The sequence below is a fragment of the Nelumbo lutea genome, chromosome 2, assembly GCF_056320005.1.
Source record: "Nelumbo lutea isolate HS-2025 chromosome 2, American lotus-T2T, whole genome shotgun sequence".
NCBI lineage: Eukaryota > Viridiplantae > Streptophyta > Magnoliopsida > Proteales > Nelumbonaceae > Nelumbo > Nelumbo lutea.
This window is the reverse complement of record NC_142685.1, coordinates 7,004,534-7,021,886: the sequence shown is the minus strand read 5'-3', so window position 1 is coordinate 7,021,886 and position 17,353 is coordinate 7,004,534. Positions and strand designations below refer to the sequence as shown.

At 41.4% G+C, this 17,353-nt stretch overlaps 1 protein-coding gene across 1 annotated transcript in view; it reads right to left on the bottom strand.

Annotated features, from left to right (window-relative positions):
- The window catches only part of LOC148868323 (tRNA ligase 1-like), a 139,351-nt gene that overhangs the window by 43,792 nt on the left and 78,206 nt on the right, over positions 1-17,353 (bottom strand). Inside the window, exons 19-20 of the mRNA XM_088968420.1 lie at positions 3,524-3,621; positions 3,287-3,347 (exon numbers count right to left, since the gene is read on the bottom strand). Coding sequence (XP_088824546.1) covers positions 3,287-3,347; positions 3,524-3,621 — 159 coding nt within the window. The remainder of the gene's footprint in view (positions 1-3,286; positions 3,348-3,523; positions 3,622-17,353) is intronic.

The window sequence follows — 17,353 nt, the reverse complement described above, 5'->3', positions numbered from 1 at the left end:
TGATCCATCGGCTAGTCTCACCTTGTCTCTTCCAGAAAGAGGGTGATAGGTTTGAAAGTAAGAGGACGTACCAGTCATATGTTTTGATGCTCCAAAATCAATGATCCATGGAGAGTCATGGGTGTGAGAAGCAGCATGGAAAGCAGCGGCAGGGTTACCTGACGTAGATGCAAATGAGGTTGAGGGAGGAGTATCCATCTGACGAATTGCTCTACCATAGAGCTCTAAATGGTCACGGAAGGAATTCATAATTTCCTCCCTCGGGTCAGGTCCAGTGAGATGTGTCTGAGTCACAGTAGAAATGGGGGGCTGATGCTCCCGAGTAGCCATGTTGGCCATGTGATGTTTCTTTGTATTTTGTTGTCCGTACTTCTTATTCACCTCTGAACCTTGCTTCTTAGTCAGATCTTGAGCTCATTTTGGTTTCCCATGAAGATCCCAACAGGTATCTTTGGTGTGTCGGGGTTTCTGGCAATGAGTGCACCACAATTTTTCCTTATCTTCTGTTTTTTTCTGGGTATCTCCTTTCCGGGAAGAAGATCCCCCACCAGTAGATACACCCCCTTTTGCAACTAACACAACAACATCCCCACCAGGGCTGTTCATCAAATTTCTCCTGCTTTCTTCAGATTGTACAAGAGCATAGACTTCCTGAACAGAAGGGAGATCCTTAGAGCTGAGAATCTGAACTCTGATAGATTCATACATAGGATTCAGACCATGTAAGAATGCAAACACCCTTTGCTGGGAGACAAGCTGTTTGTACTTCTTAGCATCCTCATCACACTTCCAATCCACACTCTGGTAGTGATCCAACTCCTTCCAGGCAGATGTTAAGTCAGAGTAATAGACCGATAAACACCTCTCCCCCTGTCTACAAGTAGAAGATGCTGCCTGCAGTTGATAAATTTTGGCATAGTGTCGCAATTCTGAATATGTAGACTTTGCTTGTTCCCAGATTTCATTCGTAGTTTCAGCCCACATGAAATTCTTCCTGATTTGAGGTTGCATGGAAACCAAGAGCCAGGACATAACAATACTGTTCTCCTGATTCCATCTATCATATTCAACACTTCCGGAGGATGGTTCTTTTATCCTCCCATTAATATAGCCTATCTTCCCCCTTGCAGTGATGTATAACTTGATCCCTCTTGACCACTCTAGGTAATTTAAACCATCAAGAGGGACAACAGCCATAGGAAAGATAAACAAAGGAGAAATTACAACAGTACCCTTATGGTACTAAACCTGAATACATAAACAACTGACAACAGGTTTTATAGTGAAGTACAGGTCATATGGTAGTATTGAAAGATACAAGGCCAAGTAAGTAGTAAAAGGATACACACAGATGCCATCTTTTCAATGATGCCAGAGTATAATATGAGGAGACTTTCTCTCCTGTTGCAAAGATGCCATCTTTTCATGCCTTGCTATCTTTGGTCATACAGTTTGATTGGTTACTATTGCAGGTTTTTTCACAAAGGAACAGGATAGTATGGTTTTACAAGCTTAAGAAGGCATTATATGGCTTGAAGCAGTCACCCTGTGTTTGGTTTGCCTGATTTAGGAAAGCGCTACAAAAGATTTGTTTTGTGCAGTCCCAATCAGAACATACTTTATTTATGAAGAGGAGTGGCCAACTGATCGCCTTTCTTATTGTGTATGTTGAAAACATTGTAGTGATAGGCGATGATACAGAGGGTATTGCACCCTTCAAGCAGTTTTGGGCCTCAGAATTTGAAATTAAGGACCTTGGAGAGTTTAGGTTCCTTGGTATTGAGGTAGCTAGGTCTAAGCATGGTATTTACATATCCTAGAGTAAGCATGTGTTCAGTGTTGGGTTTGCTTAGAGATACAAAAATCTAGGAGTGAAACCTATAAATACTCCTATTGATCCTGGTCATAAAATATGTGTTATTGAGGGGGAGATTCCAGAGGATCATTCCATGTATTAGAGACTAGCAAAGAGACTATCTTTGCATAACCTGGCCAAATATTTCCTATGCTGTCAATATAGTAAGTCAGTACATATATGCTCCATGTACATGACATATGGCTGTAGTGGATCAGAATTTTTCTTACCTAAAGTGTAGTCCAGGTAAGGGTATCCTATATAGGAAGCATGATCATATAAAGGTGAAAATCTATATTGGTGCAGATTGGGCTGGGTCTCTGGATGATAAGAGATCTAACTCGGGGTATTGTACTTTTGTTGGTGGAAATATGGTGTCTTGGAAGAGTAAACAACAAAATATGGTGGCAAGGTCTGATGCTAAGGCAAAGTATCGTGCTATGGCACATGGTCTATCCAAGGCTCTATGGTTGATATCTTTACTAGAGTTGGGTAGAGCTGTGCAAATGCCTTTATTACTGTGTTGTGACAATAAGGATGCCATTAATATTGCACATAACCCTGTTCTATTCAGCATGATAGAACCAAGCACATTGAAAAGTGGATAAACACTTTATATGAGAAAAGGTGGTACTTGGTGATGTGTTCATTTCTCCTGTGAAGACGTACCAGTAGTGGGCAGATATGTTAATGAAAGGAATTCCCAAAGCAGCCCCGCAATTTACACTTGGCAAGCTGGGCATGATTGACATATATCCTCAGCTTGAGGAGTAGACTTGTAATTCTGTTTGTCATTACTTGAAGTGTAAAAGGAATAGGAGCCTCAGTTGAGCCCCACAACTTGTTTTCATCTCTACTTCTCTTCTTTCTTCTTCTGCAATTACTCTCTTCAATTGAAACTACATAAGATTATTCAATCTGAAAACATTCTCTGATTGACAATTGTATGGACATTGCCAATGGAAACTTGCATGTGGATCCCATGAAAATCAAGCTTCCAATAACTTGGTGTTGCATAGGCAACATAACTGTAATGAGACTATCACAGTACATCTAATTAGATGGAATCTGCTAGTAGAGTAAAATCTGATGTGCAGTCACAGTTCTCTAATACTGAGGACTTCATGATGAATTTAAATCTATTTGTGCCTTAACTACCTACTTCATGTGATCTACTTCTGTGAGCTTCTGAAACCTGTAAGGTTAACTGCTAAATCTAGAAAGCAATTTCAAAGACTGACTGTAGTAGTAACTATGAACTATAGCGAGGAACTTCTTCCCCACTGGTTTGATTATTCCAATCTTTTAGTTGATATCTTCCCTCAAGCAAATACTAACAAAGGAGTCAATCTAACTGTAGTAAATTGCTGTTCCAGGAAAAGCAGACTCAATACAAAACTTGCACTTCCAGGGGCATAATAAGGTGACAACCTTCAGAATCAGGAATAATTGGAACAGCAGAGGCCCTTGTGCTTTGACACATGTCCTCAATCTGCAATTTTAGGAAGCATCTATCAGAATGAATCTCATGGTTGTGTTTATTTGGATGTAAAAGGTAAACAAAATTCAACCTCCAAAAAGGGTAAATAGTAAGTGAATTTCAGAGTGGCTTTCCTTTCCCTTGACATTGAAACAAGCAAAGCCTATTGGGAGAGAGTTAAAGCTTACCTGCCTCCAGACCTCTTCATTTGGTGCATTTTTGTCAGCAAGAGTTACAGAATATGGTCTTTTCCTGCGCTCTTCTGCAACTTTTGGCCAATATCTTCCTGTGGGCAATGAAGTTGAACCAAAATATATATAGCCTAATATTAATCACACATATATGACTTGAAAATTAAGAGGTTCTTATAAAGAAAACTACTGATAAATCATGGTATAACACTAATACAATGACATGCTTGGATGCTAATTTCTAAGGCAGTGATATGCCTTGTTTTATTAGTCTTATCTGCTTAGTGTTGTACTTGTTTCCTTATTTCAAAATCTTTGGGATATTGGATTTTTACATTATATTGAATTATTAAAAATGATTGTATATGTTTAGAAATTTAGATGTGTAAAATGAGGCCTACAGATATTCATAGACATGTAACCGGTTGCATACTTGTTTTCCTTCTATAAAGCCCAATAAAGTTGTCTGTAGTAAGAACTTTATTTAAAGTAGCTGACCATACAAAGAAGGGTACTTTGGTGAGACAACTGCACACCATATTTTTGTTCCAGAGAATTCCCCCTCTACATCTGGTCATAATGTTACATAAGGATTTAACAGAGAAAAGACCACACTTCCCCCAAACCCAAATTCTTTTATTATCCCTGTTAAAGTTCACCTGAGAATTGTATAATTTCTGCAACAGTTCCATCAAAGGATTCAACTCACAATTATTCAAATTTCTTCTGAAGATATGTCCTCCACAATCTGAATTTTTGCCTATTTCCTACTACATACTTAGACTATTTTCTGTAAATTCACAATTCTTTCCACACTGTGCAACCACAAGGCTATCATACATCACCTGGATCCCATCCCATGTCTCTACACCCATATTTTTCTTTAATAACCCTACTCCATAAGCTGCTCTGATTCTTATTAAACCTCCAATACCACTTCCATAACATAGCCATGTTTATATCCCTCAAGCATACAGATTGATTCAGAGAGCATATAGAAATGAGATGTGGACTTTGATTAATATTCACATGCTTAATAGGAAAATTCAACAATAAGCCATTTCAATGGCTAATACAGATGAAAATTATACCTACAGTAATTCAGATAATGCAAAAAAAAAAAAAAAACGAAAAGAGAGAAAGAGAAAGAAGAAAAAAGTTTCAGCAATAGGTTGTGGAAGAAGAAAAGAAGGCCCATAAGACCCATAACTAAGAAACATAACTTTCAAACACTACTTAAAGGAAATAAAGAACACTAGGGCCCATTCGGTCCATTCTTACACTCCCCCTCAAGCTGAGCATAAATGTCAATCATGCTTAGTTTGCTTACGTAATGTTGAAGCATTGCCTTTGGGATTCTCTTAGTTAGAAAATTTGCTAGCTGCTCTTTTGATGCAATGAAAGGTAGGTACACCTCTCCAGAAGCCACTCTCTCCTGTCTAGCTCAATGTGCTTAGTTCTATCATGCTGAATTGGATGGTGAGCAATGTAAATAGCAGCTTGGTTATCACAATACAACATAAGTGGCTTGTCACATGAAACACCCATCTCATTAAGGAGAGATCTAATCCGTAACAACTTAGAAACACCATGGGTCATATCTCTATACTCTGCCTCAGCTGAAGATCTAGCAATCACTGACTGCTTTTTGCTTTTCTAAGAAACAATATTTCCGATTACCATAACACAATATCCTGATGTGGATCTCCTGTCATCCACATTTCCTCCCCAATCAGCATATGTATGCTTCTACCTTCATGCGTCCATGTTTAGCAAATAATATACCCTTCCTAGGGTTCTCTTAAGGTAGCAAAACACCCTTTTTGCAACAGCCATATGTGTGTCTCTAGGAGCATGCATGAATTGGTCAATGACACTCACAACATATGAAATGTCTGAACGAGTCATATATAGATAAAGAAGTTTCCCTAGCAATCTCTAAAACACTCCCCTATCAACTAAAAGTTCTCCATCATTAACTGAGAGTTTATGATTCACATCAATAGGGGTAGAGGCAGGCTTAACACCAAGTTTTCCAATCTCGATAAGAAGGTCTAGCACATACTTTCGTTGAGAAATAAAGATACCTTCCTTGGACCTAGCAACCTCAATGCCCATAAAATACCGCAACTCCCCTAAATCTTTAATTTCAGATTCAGAATTAAGAAACTTCTTGAGAGCACTAACTTCTTCTGTATCACTGCTAGTAACCACAATATCATCTACATAAACTATAAGGAATGTCACCAGAGTGCCTTTTCTCTTAACAAAGAGGGTATGATTTGATTGAGTCTGAGTGTAGCCGAACTGAACCAGAGCAGTCTTAAACCTGTCAAACCAGGCACATGGAGATTGTTTCAAGCCATAAAGTGATTTCTTCAATTTACACACCTTACCCGACATTTCCTTGCCATATATACCAGGAGGAAGGGACATATATACCTCTTTAGTGAGATCACCATTCAAAAATGCATTCTTAACATCAAATTGATACAAAGGTCAATCATAGCTCACAACTAAGGATAAAAGAACTCTCATCGAAGTCATCTTAGCAACTAGAGAAAGGTCTCAGTGTAATCAATCCCATACACCTAGGTATATCCCTTGGCAACAAGCCGAGCCTTATACCTCTCAATTGACCCATCTGCACGATACTTGATAGTGAAAACCCACTTGCACCAAACAGGTTCCTTCCCAATTAGAAAGTCAACAATATCCCAGGTATTGTTTCTATGAAGGGATTCTATTTCAGTACTCATAGCATCCCTCCAATCTGGTGTGGATAAGACTTTTGAAACAGACTTTGGAATGGATTGAGAGGAAATGGAGGCTAGAAAGGCATAGTAGGATGGGGACAACAAGCTGTAGAAAAGGTGTTTGGAAATATAATGAGTTGTACATTTCCTCTTACCTTTTCCCAAAGCAATGGGTAGGTCAAGGTTTGGAAACAAGGGTGATGGTGGAGGAGGTGATGAACATGTCCTCTCTTCAGTAATCGAGAATGCCTGAGTCTCAACTGGAGGTGTGTGATAGACCTGTGTTTGCCTTAGCCTTTGCCGCTAGTACCACTTTTGGAGAATAGGATGAGTGGAAACAACTAGAGGACTAGTAGGAAGGCCTCAAAGGAGAGGATCCCTCCATGGGAATGGGGGTAATTGTGGACGGCTTGACACAAGACTCAACTGGAGTTGGTAAAGGAAGGGATGAGGAAAACAACTCGAGAGATCTCTCCTCTTTAGAAGGATGACTATAAAAAGGAACTAATGTTTTCTGGATTACAGCAGTCAAAGAAGAGGGAGAAGAAGAAGAAGAGAAGAAAATCTGAGAGGCGGCATAATTTCTTCTGCCGACCCAACAAGTTTATATAGAAGATTATAAAATAATATTACATGAACAAACTAGAATGCCCCTGATTAGTGATGGGACACCTAGACAAATAAAACAATTAAAACATTAAAGAGGTTTGGGCCCAATAACTAAGAGCATAAGGCACAACTAAGACCAACTTAAACACTGATAACAGCTGAACCAACACTCCCCCTCAAGCTAAGCATGGATGTCAATCATGTTTAGCTTGCCAAGTAAGTCTGAGAACTTCGTTGAAGCTAGTCCTTTAGTTAACACATCTGCAATCTGCATCTCAGAAGGAGTATAAGGAATGCGGAGTTCTCCTGAGACAATTCTTTCTCTAACGAAGTGCCGGTCAATCTCAATGTGCTTCGTCCTATCATGTTGCACTGGATTATTTGCAATGTTGATGGCAGCCTTGTTGTCACAGTACAGCTTGAGAGGACACTCGACTTTTACCCCGAGCTCACCAAGAAGGGTTCTAAGCCACAGCAGTTCTGCAACACCATGGGCCATAGATCGATATTCAGTCTTTGCACTCGATTTGGCAACCACATTCTGCTTTTTACTTCGCCATGTAACCAGATTTCCTCCAACAAATGTGTAATACCTAGAAGTAGACCTCCTGTCCCCAATAGAACCAACCCAATCTGCATCAGTATATGCTTCAATTTCAATTTTGTTGTGTTTTTTGAACAGAATTCCTTTTCCTGGGCAAGTCTTCAAGTACCTGAGAATTCTTTCCACTGCTCTCATATGAGGAATCTTTAGAGAGTGCATGGACTACCTAACAACATGCATAGCATAAGCAATATCCGATCGAGTGAGAGACAAATATATCAACTTGCCAACCAATTTTTGGTATATTTCTTTATCAAAAATTGGTTGGCAAGAACATACTTCCGTTGCCAACCAACATGTATAGCATAAGCAATATCCAATCGAGTGAGAAGACCATGGTTCTTCTCTATTGGAGTATCTGCTGGCCTGCACCCCATCATACCTCTCTCCTCTAGTAGGTCAAGAACATACTTTCGTTGACATATATAGATGCCCTCTTTTGATCTAGCAAATTCAATTCCAAGGAAGTATCTTAGATGGCCCAAGTCTTTGATCTCAAAATCAGAAGCCAAGAACTCCTTTAATCTTTTTATCTCTTCCAGATCATCCCCTGTAATCACCATATCATCCACATAGACGATTAACACCGTAAGTCGGCTATTTTGTTTCCTTATGAACAAAGTATGATCTGCACCACTCTGAGTGTATCCCACTCTTTTCATGGCCCCACAAAGTCTCTCAAACCAAGCCTGAGGAGACTGCTTAAGACCATATAATGCTTTCCTCAGTTTACATACTTTCCCATCAAAGCCATAACATGGTGGAGGATCCATAAATACTTCTTCACGTAGATCACCATTTAGAAAAGCATTTTTTACATCCAAATGATGTAGCTCCCATGAGAAATTTGCAGCCAATGACAATAAGACCTGGATTGTGTTAAGCTTCGCAACTGAAGCAAAGTTCTCTTTGTAGTCAATCCCTTCCTTTTGAGTAAACCCCTTTGCCACAAGTCTGGCCTTGAATCTTTCAATGGACCCATTCTCCCTATGCTTTACAGTGAACACCCACTTGCATCCTACAGTGCTCTTCCCTTCTGGTAGATCCACTAATTCCCAAGTCTTTGCTTTCATTTCCTCATTCATAGCCTCTTTACATCTTGGATCAGACACTGCCTCTGAGTACCTAGTAGGAACATGTACTGAGGAGAGAGTAGACACAAAGGAATAATAACGAGGAGATAAACATGAGTAAGAGACAAATTCAGCAATGGGGTGTCGGATAGTACCAGAGCGGGTAGACTTACGAAGAGCAATAGGGAGACCCAAATCAGAAGTATGATGGATAGGATTACCTGAAGTTGCTGAGGCAAATTGATCCGAGTCCGATTGATTGCTTCCATGAGTTGGAGGGTCTTTTTTCCTTCTGTTGTAGGTGATTCATATATCTTTCTGTTGCTTATTGGTGTCTCCAGTTACATCTGCAACATCAAGAGTAATGGGAGCATTGCTGGTTTCACCCGGTATGCTACAACCAGGAGGATCAGGAGGAGAGGATGGAAGGCTCGAGGTAGAGAGAGGCACAAAACAGGAGGGGGAGGAGAATCCAAAGAAGAATCCTCTTCTATCCCACTAGTCTCCCCCTGAAGAGGATTCTGGGAAGAATGAAAATAGGAGTGAAACTAAAAAAATATCACATATTTTGTGACATACTTCTTGGTGATGGGGTCATAACACTTGTAACCTTTCTGGGTAGGAGAGTACCAAGAAAGATTCCTTTCGTAGCCCTAGGATCCAACTTGGACTTCTTCGGATCCTTAATGTGTATAAAGCACACACAACCAAAGACTCTAGGTGGAAGAGGAAAATCTGGAAGATTAGGGCAAAGAATAGAGAAAGGAGTTTTCATACCCAACACCTTGGACGACATCCGATTTATCAGATATGATGCAGTAAGGACAGCTTGAAACCAGTAGTGCTTGGGCACCTTGTGCTGAAATAATAAAGCTCGAGCGGTCTCCAATAAATGCCTATTTTTGTGCTTAGCAACCCCATTTTGTTGAGGGGTACTAACACAAGACGACTGATGTATCATGCCAGCATCCTCCATGAACAAGTTCAACAATCTTTCAAAATATTCTGCAGCATTGTCTGAACGGAATTGCTTAATCTTCTTGTATGTTATGGGCCCGGGCGTAGGATCTCGTCACGGGTCGGTCCACGGGGAGAACCTCTTGCTTCCCCCTGCGCCTTCCCTTGCGTGTAGACCCTATTGTGGAAAACCGAATGGGTGATTTGTCCAAGAGACCACCCGAACTCTCCTCACTCTTCTCTTGACTGGAAACTGAATATTTTATTCCCAAATACAGCTCCTTAAATAGGAGATTACAAGAGGAGACTCCTTACTCCATTCGGCTAAGCTAGGACAATCCAACTTTAAATCAAACTCCTACTTCTAACAGACTTCTAACAGAACTCAGTTCTTATCTCTAATAGATAAGTAAGAATAGAACTAGATAAATAAGAACAGAACTCCTACTTCTAACAGACTTCTAACAGAACTCAGTTCCTATCTCTAATAGATAAGTAAGAACAGAACTGGAATAAGTAAACTATTGGCGAGCTGGCAAGAAGAGATGACGTGGCAAGATAAGCTGCTGTGTGGGCCCCCCCATTGCTGCTACCGGCGGCGGTAATTCTTCCCACGAATGAATCCACAACATTACTCCCCTCTTGGACTACGAGCTTGTTCTCAAGCTCGAATTCAGGATGGGTGTCGAGAAACACCGTCAAAGGAATCCCGGATAGGTGGAATGACTTTGCCCTCCTGGATCGGGTTCCAATGAAGGGGGTTCATCCTCATCTTCCTCTTGTTTCACCAGGAGGCAGAAAAGTCTCTTGCAGTTGTGCTCTACTGAGTAGAGTTCATCGCAATTAAAACATTGCCCCCTCGCCCTGCGTTCTGCCATCTCAGCCCTGGACAAGTGCTTAATAGGGGGTGTAACGACACTGCTCCCCACACTGGATGCTGATCTGGAATCGGTGCTCGTCTGTGGCTTCCATTCTTGGCTGGCTGCTGGATATGGAGCCATTCCGAGTGGTTCCGGGGATGCCCATGCTGATGGAGGCCGCCCCATACTAAAGGTTCCGTGGCTGAGTTGTAGTTTGCGTTTGAAGGTGCATGCTAGGTTCATGGTTGTGACCAGGTTGGGAGGGTGTTGCATCTCCATGTCCACTCTTAGGAGTTCTGCTAGCCCCGCGGTGAACATATCGACTTGTTGATCTGCACGAACTGAGGTTGCTCTGGCGAGAAGGGTTTGGAACTAGCATTGGTATTTTGCCACGGTTCCAGTTTTCTTGAGGTTGATTAACTCGCCCAGCGGGTTGCTTGTCAACGGTGGTCCGAACCTGAGGAAACAATATGATTTAAACTGCCCCCAACTAAGCCCGGGTTCTTGCTCCAGTCGGTAGAACCAGAGTTGCGCCTCTTCTGATAGGTGGAAGGCGACCAGACTGACCTTATCTTTGTCATCAGTGCGCTGATTACGGAAGAACTGTTTGCAGCAATACAGCCATCCTAACAGGTCTCTGGTGCCGTTGTAAGATGGGAATTCCAGCTAGTTACACATGGGAATAACTGCGGCTGCCGGAGCAGCGGTCTGCTGTTCGCTGGACGTCTCTACCCAGTCCGGACGGCGACTGTTTGTGGTGGCGGTTCCCTCAGAACTTCTGTCCTTGTTGGAGAAGCAGGCGTCGCAACTCCCGGACATCATCCTTGACTTCATGAACCTCCATGCTGGTTTCTGCGAGCCTATGTTCCAGTTCGTGGACCCTGGAAGACAGCGGCTCCTGTTCCCCCATGATGGTAGGCTCTGATACCAGAATGTTATGGGCCCGAGCGTAGGATCTCGTCACGGGTCGGTCCATGGGGAGAACCTCTTGCTTCCCCTTGTGCCTTCCCTTGCGTGCAGACCCTATTGTGGAAAACCGAATGGGTGATTTGTCCAAGAGACCACCCGAACTCTCCTCACTCTTCTCTTGACTGGAAACTGAATACTTTATTCCCAAATCACAGCTCCTTAAATATGAGATTACAAGAGGAGACTCCTTACTCCATTCGGCTAAGCTAGGACAATCCAACTTTAAATCAAGCTCCTACTTCTAACAGACTTCTAATAGAACTCAGTTCTTATCTCTAATAGATAAGTAAGAACAGAACTAGATAAGTAAGAACAGAACTCCTACTTCTAATAGACTTCTAACAGAACTCAGTTCCTATCTCTAATAGATAAGAACAGAACTGGAATAAGTAAACTATTGGCGAGCTGGCAAGAAGAGCTGACGTGGCATGATAAGCTGTTGTGTGGGCCCCCCTCACTGCTGCTGCCGGCGGCAGTAATTTTTCCCACGAATGCCTCCACAACATTGTCAAATTGAGTCTCAATCATTTTACAAAATGCCATGGCTATCTGTGGCACTTCATCACATCCTTTTAACAAGTAGATCCATGTGCATCGTGAATAGTGATCAATAAAACTGATAAAGTAACGAAAGCCATCCATAGAAACAAGGGGTGAAGGGCCCCAAACATCAGAATGGACCAAATCAAAAGGAGCTTGAATTTCATTACTAGAAATTGGATAAGGAGTTCTACATTGTTTTGACAACTGACACACTTCACAAACTATACTTTTACTCGAAATACCCTTAAACAATTAAGGAAATAGCCCTTGCAATGATGAAAAAGGTAAATGACCTAGCCTAGCATGCCACAAGTGTAACCTAGCTATTGACTCCCCATTATTCTGACTACTGATAGCAGATGATTGTAAGGCCGAACTTATGTCTGCATCAAAATAGTAGAGACCTCCACACTCATGACCGCTCCCAATCGTTCTCTTCGTCAATCTGTCCTGAAAGACACAATGAGTAGGAAAGAAAGTTACACTATAGTTTAAATTCTTGGTAAGCTTCGAAACAGATAAGAGATTGGAAGTAAGATTGAGAACATGTAGAACAGATTGAAGAGAGAGGTTCTTGCTTAGGTCAACTCCCCCTTTCCCGGAGATGGTGGAGAAGGAACCGTCAGCAACCCTCATCTTAGCTTGGCCAGACATCAACTGGTAAGAAGAAAATAAAGAGGACATGTGTGTCATGTGGTCAGTGGCACTAGGATCAATAATCCAAGAAGTAGAGCCAATAGAACTAGTTGTACTATAAGCAGAGACTATACCTGATTTGGCAAGAGAGGCGGAAGCAAGAGAATTAATCCTTAGACGGGTTAAGGCCCAGCTAAGGACTTCTACCTCATCAGCAGTGAAACCCAAGGATTCGGATGTGGGGAAATTAGCAATCTGTCCCATGGGAGAAGATGCAACTATAGATGTGTTCTTCGAGCTATCACCACTGTTACTAGTAACATGATTCCCACTTGCTGTTTGATTCTTCTGGGGCTTCCTGTCTTTCCTTAAAGCAGCTGGTTTCAGATGAGGATAAAGAACCCAACAAGTCTCTTTCACATGCCTTTCACCACCACATTGAGAGCACTTAAGATGCTTCTTGTCTGAATGCTTGTTCCCCTTTTGGCTTGAAGAAATTAGGGCTGAATGTTCAACAGGCTGTTCGGCTGGCTGTGTTTGAATGTCAACTTGCATCTCTTTCCTAACCTCTTCATTCCTTACTAGATAATAGACATGATGTAAATTTGGCAGTTCATCCCTTCCCAAAATTTGAGACTTTATGCTCTCAAACATTGGGTCTAAGCCAGCCAAGAACTTAAAGGCTCTACCCTCCTCAATTTGTCTGTCATGCCTCTCCTTGTCTTTTGCATTCTCCCAATCAAGAATAAGATGGTGATCGAGTTCTTCCCATAATCCTTCTAGGGTTGCAAAATATGTTGCAACTGTCATGTCTCCTTCTCTCAATGCAGCAATGTCTTGATTCAGCCTATAAATTCTGGCATTGTTCTTTCTCTGTCCATAAGTTTTAGAGACTTTCTCCCAAATCTTAGCAGCAGTCGGAAAGTGCTGAACAGTCCTGGCCGCTCTTGAAGTCATCGAAGCAAGCAGCCAAGACATAACGGTAGCATTTTCCCTACGCCATACTGCATACTCAGCACTATCCACTGCAGGTTCCTTCTTTTGTCCATCTAGATAACCCGTAAGATCCCGGGAAGTAATGAAGAGCATGGCTGAAACAGACCATTCTCTGAAATTATATTCATCTAACAGTACACTGGTGATCTGTAAGCTATGCAGATTTGGATTTTCTAGATTAGGAGACCTCCCACCAGGTCTATTATCCCTAGAAGACACTTCCCCTGATATTGAAAACATATCCTTCCTCTTACAGTGATCACAATTGAAAAAACTCAGTACAACAAGCACAATTTCAGACTTACCGAAGCTGTTGCAGGCCTGAAAACCCCTTGTAACAGAACTGAAACCAAGAACACTCCACTTCTGTACAGTGCTGAACTCTTCTGGACTGGACTGGATTGGACTTCGATTTCTGCTGTAGTAGACTGTGACCAACTGTACGAACTGAACTAGGACTGTTGAAGTCAGCCCTTCCACCTAGATCTGTTCCACACAGATCTCTCTTAGCAGCCGAATGACTACTACCTGCTGTAAGGTGTCTAGTGGGGCATCTATTTCTGGAACAAACTCCCTTTGGGCCCTACAACCAAGGGAGACCCTAGATACAGACCTTGTTGTGCTCTACGGTCAGCCCTAGGGTTTCTTCACAGTGAACCTTGCTCCGTAATCAGACAAACGAACCTTGCTCTGATACCATGTTTGCTGGATTACAGCAGTCAAAGACGACGGAGAAGAAGAAGAGAAGAAAATCTGAGAGGTGGCATAATCTCTTATGCCGACCCAACAAGTTTATATAGAAGATTATAAAATAATATTACATGAATAGACTAGAATGCCCCTGATTAGTGATGGGACACCTAGACAAATAAAACAATTAAAACATTAAACAGGTTTGGGCCCAATAACTAAGAACATAAGACACAACTAAGACCAACTTAAACACTAATAACAGCCGAACCAACAACTAACTTTGCAAAGGTGACATCCATGGAAACAAACTGGTTGCCACTAATGGGATCAAAACAACAATATCCTTTCTGTGTGAGGGCATAACCAAGGAAGAAACACTTTTGAGCCTTGGGGTCAAAGTTGTGTCTTTTGGAATTGGGAGTGTGGACATAACAAGTGCAACCAAAGACCCTCAAAGGAATAGAGAAAATTTCAACATTAGGAAAGAGGACTCTAAAGGGAGATTTTAACCCCAAGATTGGAGAAGGCATGCGGTCAATAAGGAACATGGGTAGCAAAAAGAATGCTCCTTGCAACTTCCACAATGTATCTATTTTTCCTCTCTGTTACTCCATTTTGTTGTGGAGTGTAGGCACAAGAACTCTGATGAATAACCCCAAACTTCTCAAGATAGGAGGTAAGGTCTTTCTCAAAATATTCCTTAGCATTGTTTGACCGGAATATTTTAATGCGGGTATTAAACTAAGTGTATATGTGTTCATGGAACCATTGCACAAGTTTAGGCACTTCAAACCGAGAGTGCAAAATGTAAATCCAAGTATATCGTGAAAAATCATTAATAAACAGGATGAAATATTTATACCCACCCATACATGGTAAATGGTAAGGCCCCCGCACATCAGAGTAAACAATATTAAAAGGAATTGTTGATCTTTTATTACTTGAAGGATAAGAGCTCTTACAATGCATTGAGAACTCACAAGACTCGCAATGAAGACTCGATAGACTAATTCCTTTAAATAACTCTGGAAACAACTGACTTAATGAAGAAAAGGGCAAATGACCCAAACGACTATGACATAACATAATACGACTAGTGGACTCGAAAACAAATGCGGTTCTCTTAGGTTGTACTTGGCTCTGCTCAAGCATGTCTAACAGATAGATCCCATTCGCCTCATGGCCACCTCCCAATCACCTTTTGAGATTCCATGTCCTAAAAATCACAATATAAAGGAAAAAAAAGGTCATACTGCAATTTGGGGGTTTAGTCAAATTACCAACCGAAAGAAAATTGATATTAAGTTTTGGTACATGAAGAACATATGATAAGGTTAGGGCATTAGAAGTCCTAATGCCTCCCTTTCCCATGATAGGGGCTAGGGAGCCATCAGCAACGAATAACATATCCTGGTCAGAAAGAAGTTGGTAAGAGGGAATAACTATGAAACACCGGTCATATGGTTAGAAGCACCAAAATCAATTATCCAAGGGATTTTATGAGTACCTGAGACAGAAGCATGATGTGCAATGGCATGAATACCTGAGTGATTTGCAAAGGAAGGCTCAATCTCTGAAGGAGCTATAGTAGTGGTCCAAGTGACTGATGATTTGGCCATACTTCTCATATTCAGCATTGGCGGCTGCAAGATGTTCTCCCACTGACTTCACTCCACTATGTCCTTGTTCACCTTGTGAAGAGGTGGCTACATTTGCATTTCCATCTTTTCCAGTTTCAACCCTTTTCTCACCATTTTCTTTCTTGAATATGGTAGAAACGAGCTCTGGATGCATCTTCCAAAATGTGTCTTTAGTGTGTTTAGGCTTCTTGCAATATTCACAAATAACATCTTTTTTCTCAGTGCTAACCTTCAACTTCATCCCCGCATTAACATAGTGATCAACCTATGACTCAACATACTAAACATGTCTTCTGCTCTCCTCACTGCTCACCATAGCATATGCCTGAGACAAAGTCACCCCATCCTTTGATAAAACATTCTGCTTCACAATATCATACTCCGAGTTGAGTTCGGTGAGGCACTCAAATACCCGGTTTCTCTCCACCAACCTCCTATATGTTTCTGCATCCTTTTTGCAACCCCAAACAACAGTCTCCATCATATCAATCTCTTGCCAAAGAGATTTCAGCATAGAGAAGTAGACTGCTAAGGGCTTCTCCCCCTATCTAAATTATTCACATCATGCTTCAATTTGTAGGCTCGAACAACATTAAGCTTTAGAGAATAGGTCTTTGTGACACTATCCCACACTTCTTTTGCAGTTTCCATCCACAAGTAATGCTGACTAATGTGTGGTTGCAAAGAATTCACTAACCAACCCACTACTGTGTAGTTTTCCTGCAAGCACCTTTCATAGGTAGGATCATCCTCCTTCGGTTTCTTCTTGCTCCCGATAATGTAACCCCATTTTCCTCTACTACACACGTGTATCCTAATATATTGAGACCAAGCTAGATAATTGGCCCCATCTAGCTTCACAATAGTCATAGCCCCAAAAAGACTCTCCACTGAACCCCCACATCCAAACCCGGAATCTGTGGAATATTTGGTCTCCCCTCCCATTTGCTCCATTGGGTAAACAGATGCAAATATAAATCAAATTAGGGCTTTACTAGGCTAGATTTACTATTCTTAACAAAGAATAACCTCTCAACCCCCCAAATTTAGGGTTTCACAAGGTCCTACGAGATGGGGAGAAAGGGGGAAACTTCAACTGCCCCTTCCAGAGGTTCCAAAATTCAATCCAACCAAAACCACCCCTAATAGATAACAAAAGGCTTACCTCTGATCCCCAAGTGCCTGGTTCAAACTGTCTCTACAACCTATAACAAGGTTTCTCCAGTTATCTAGGGTTTTTGGGAAAAATCTCCAAGAACCTACACTAGGTTTCGACTAAGGATGAAAAACCTCCACAAAACTCTCCAAAGACCTTCCTAACTGAGTTGCATAAGTATCTGATTGATCAACCAGTCAGTTCTCCATACACATTATGTATGGGAAAAGAAGGAGAAAAAGTCGAAAGTAAGAACCTGCTCTGATACCAAGTTGAAAAGTACACCTACAGTAATTCAGATAATGCAAGAAAAGAAGAAAAGAGAGAAAGAGAAA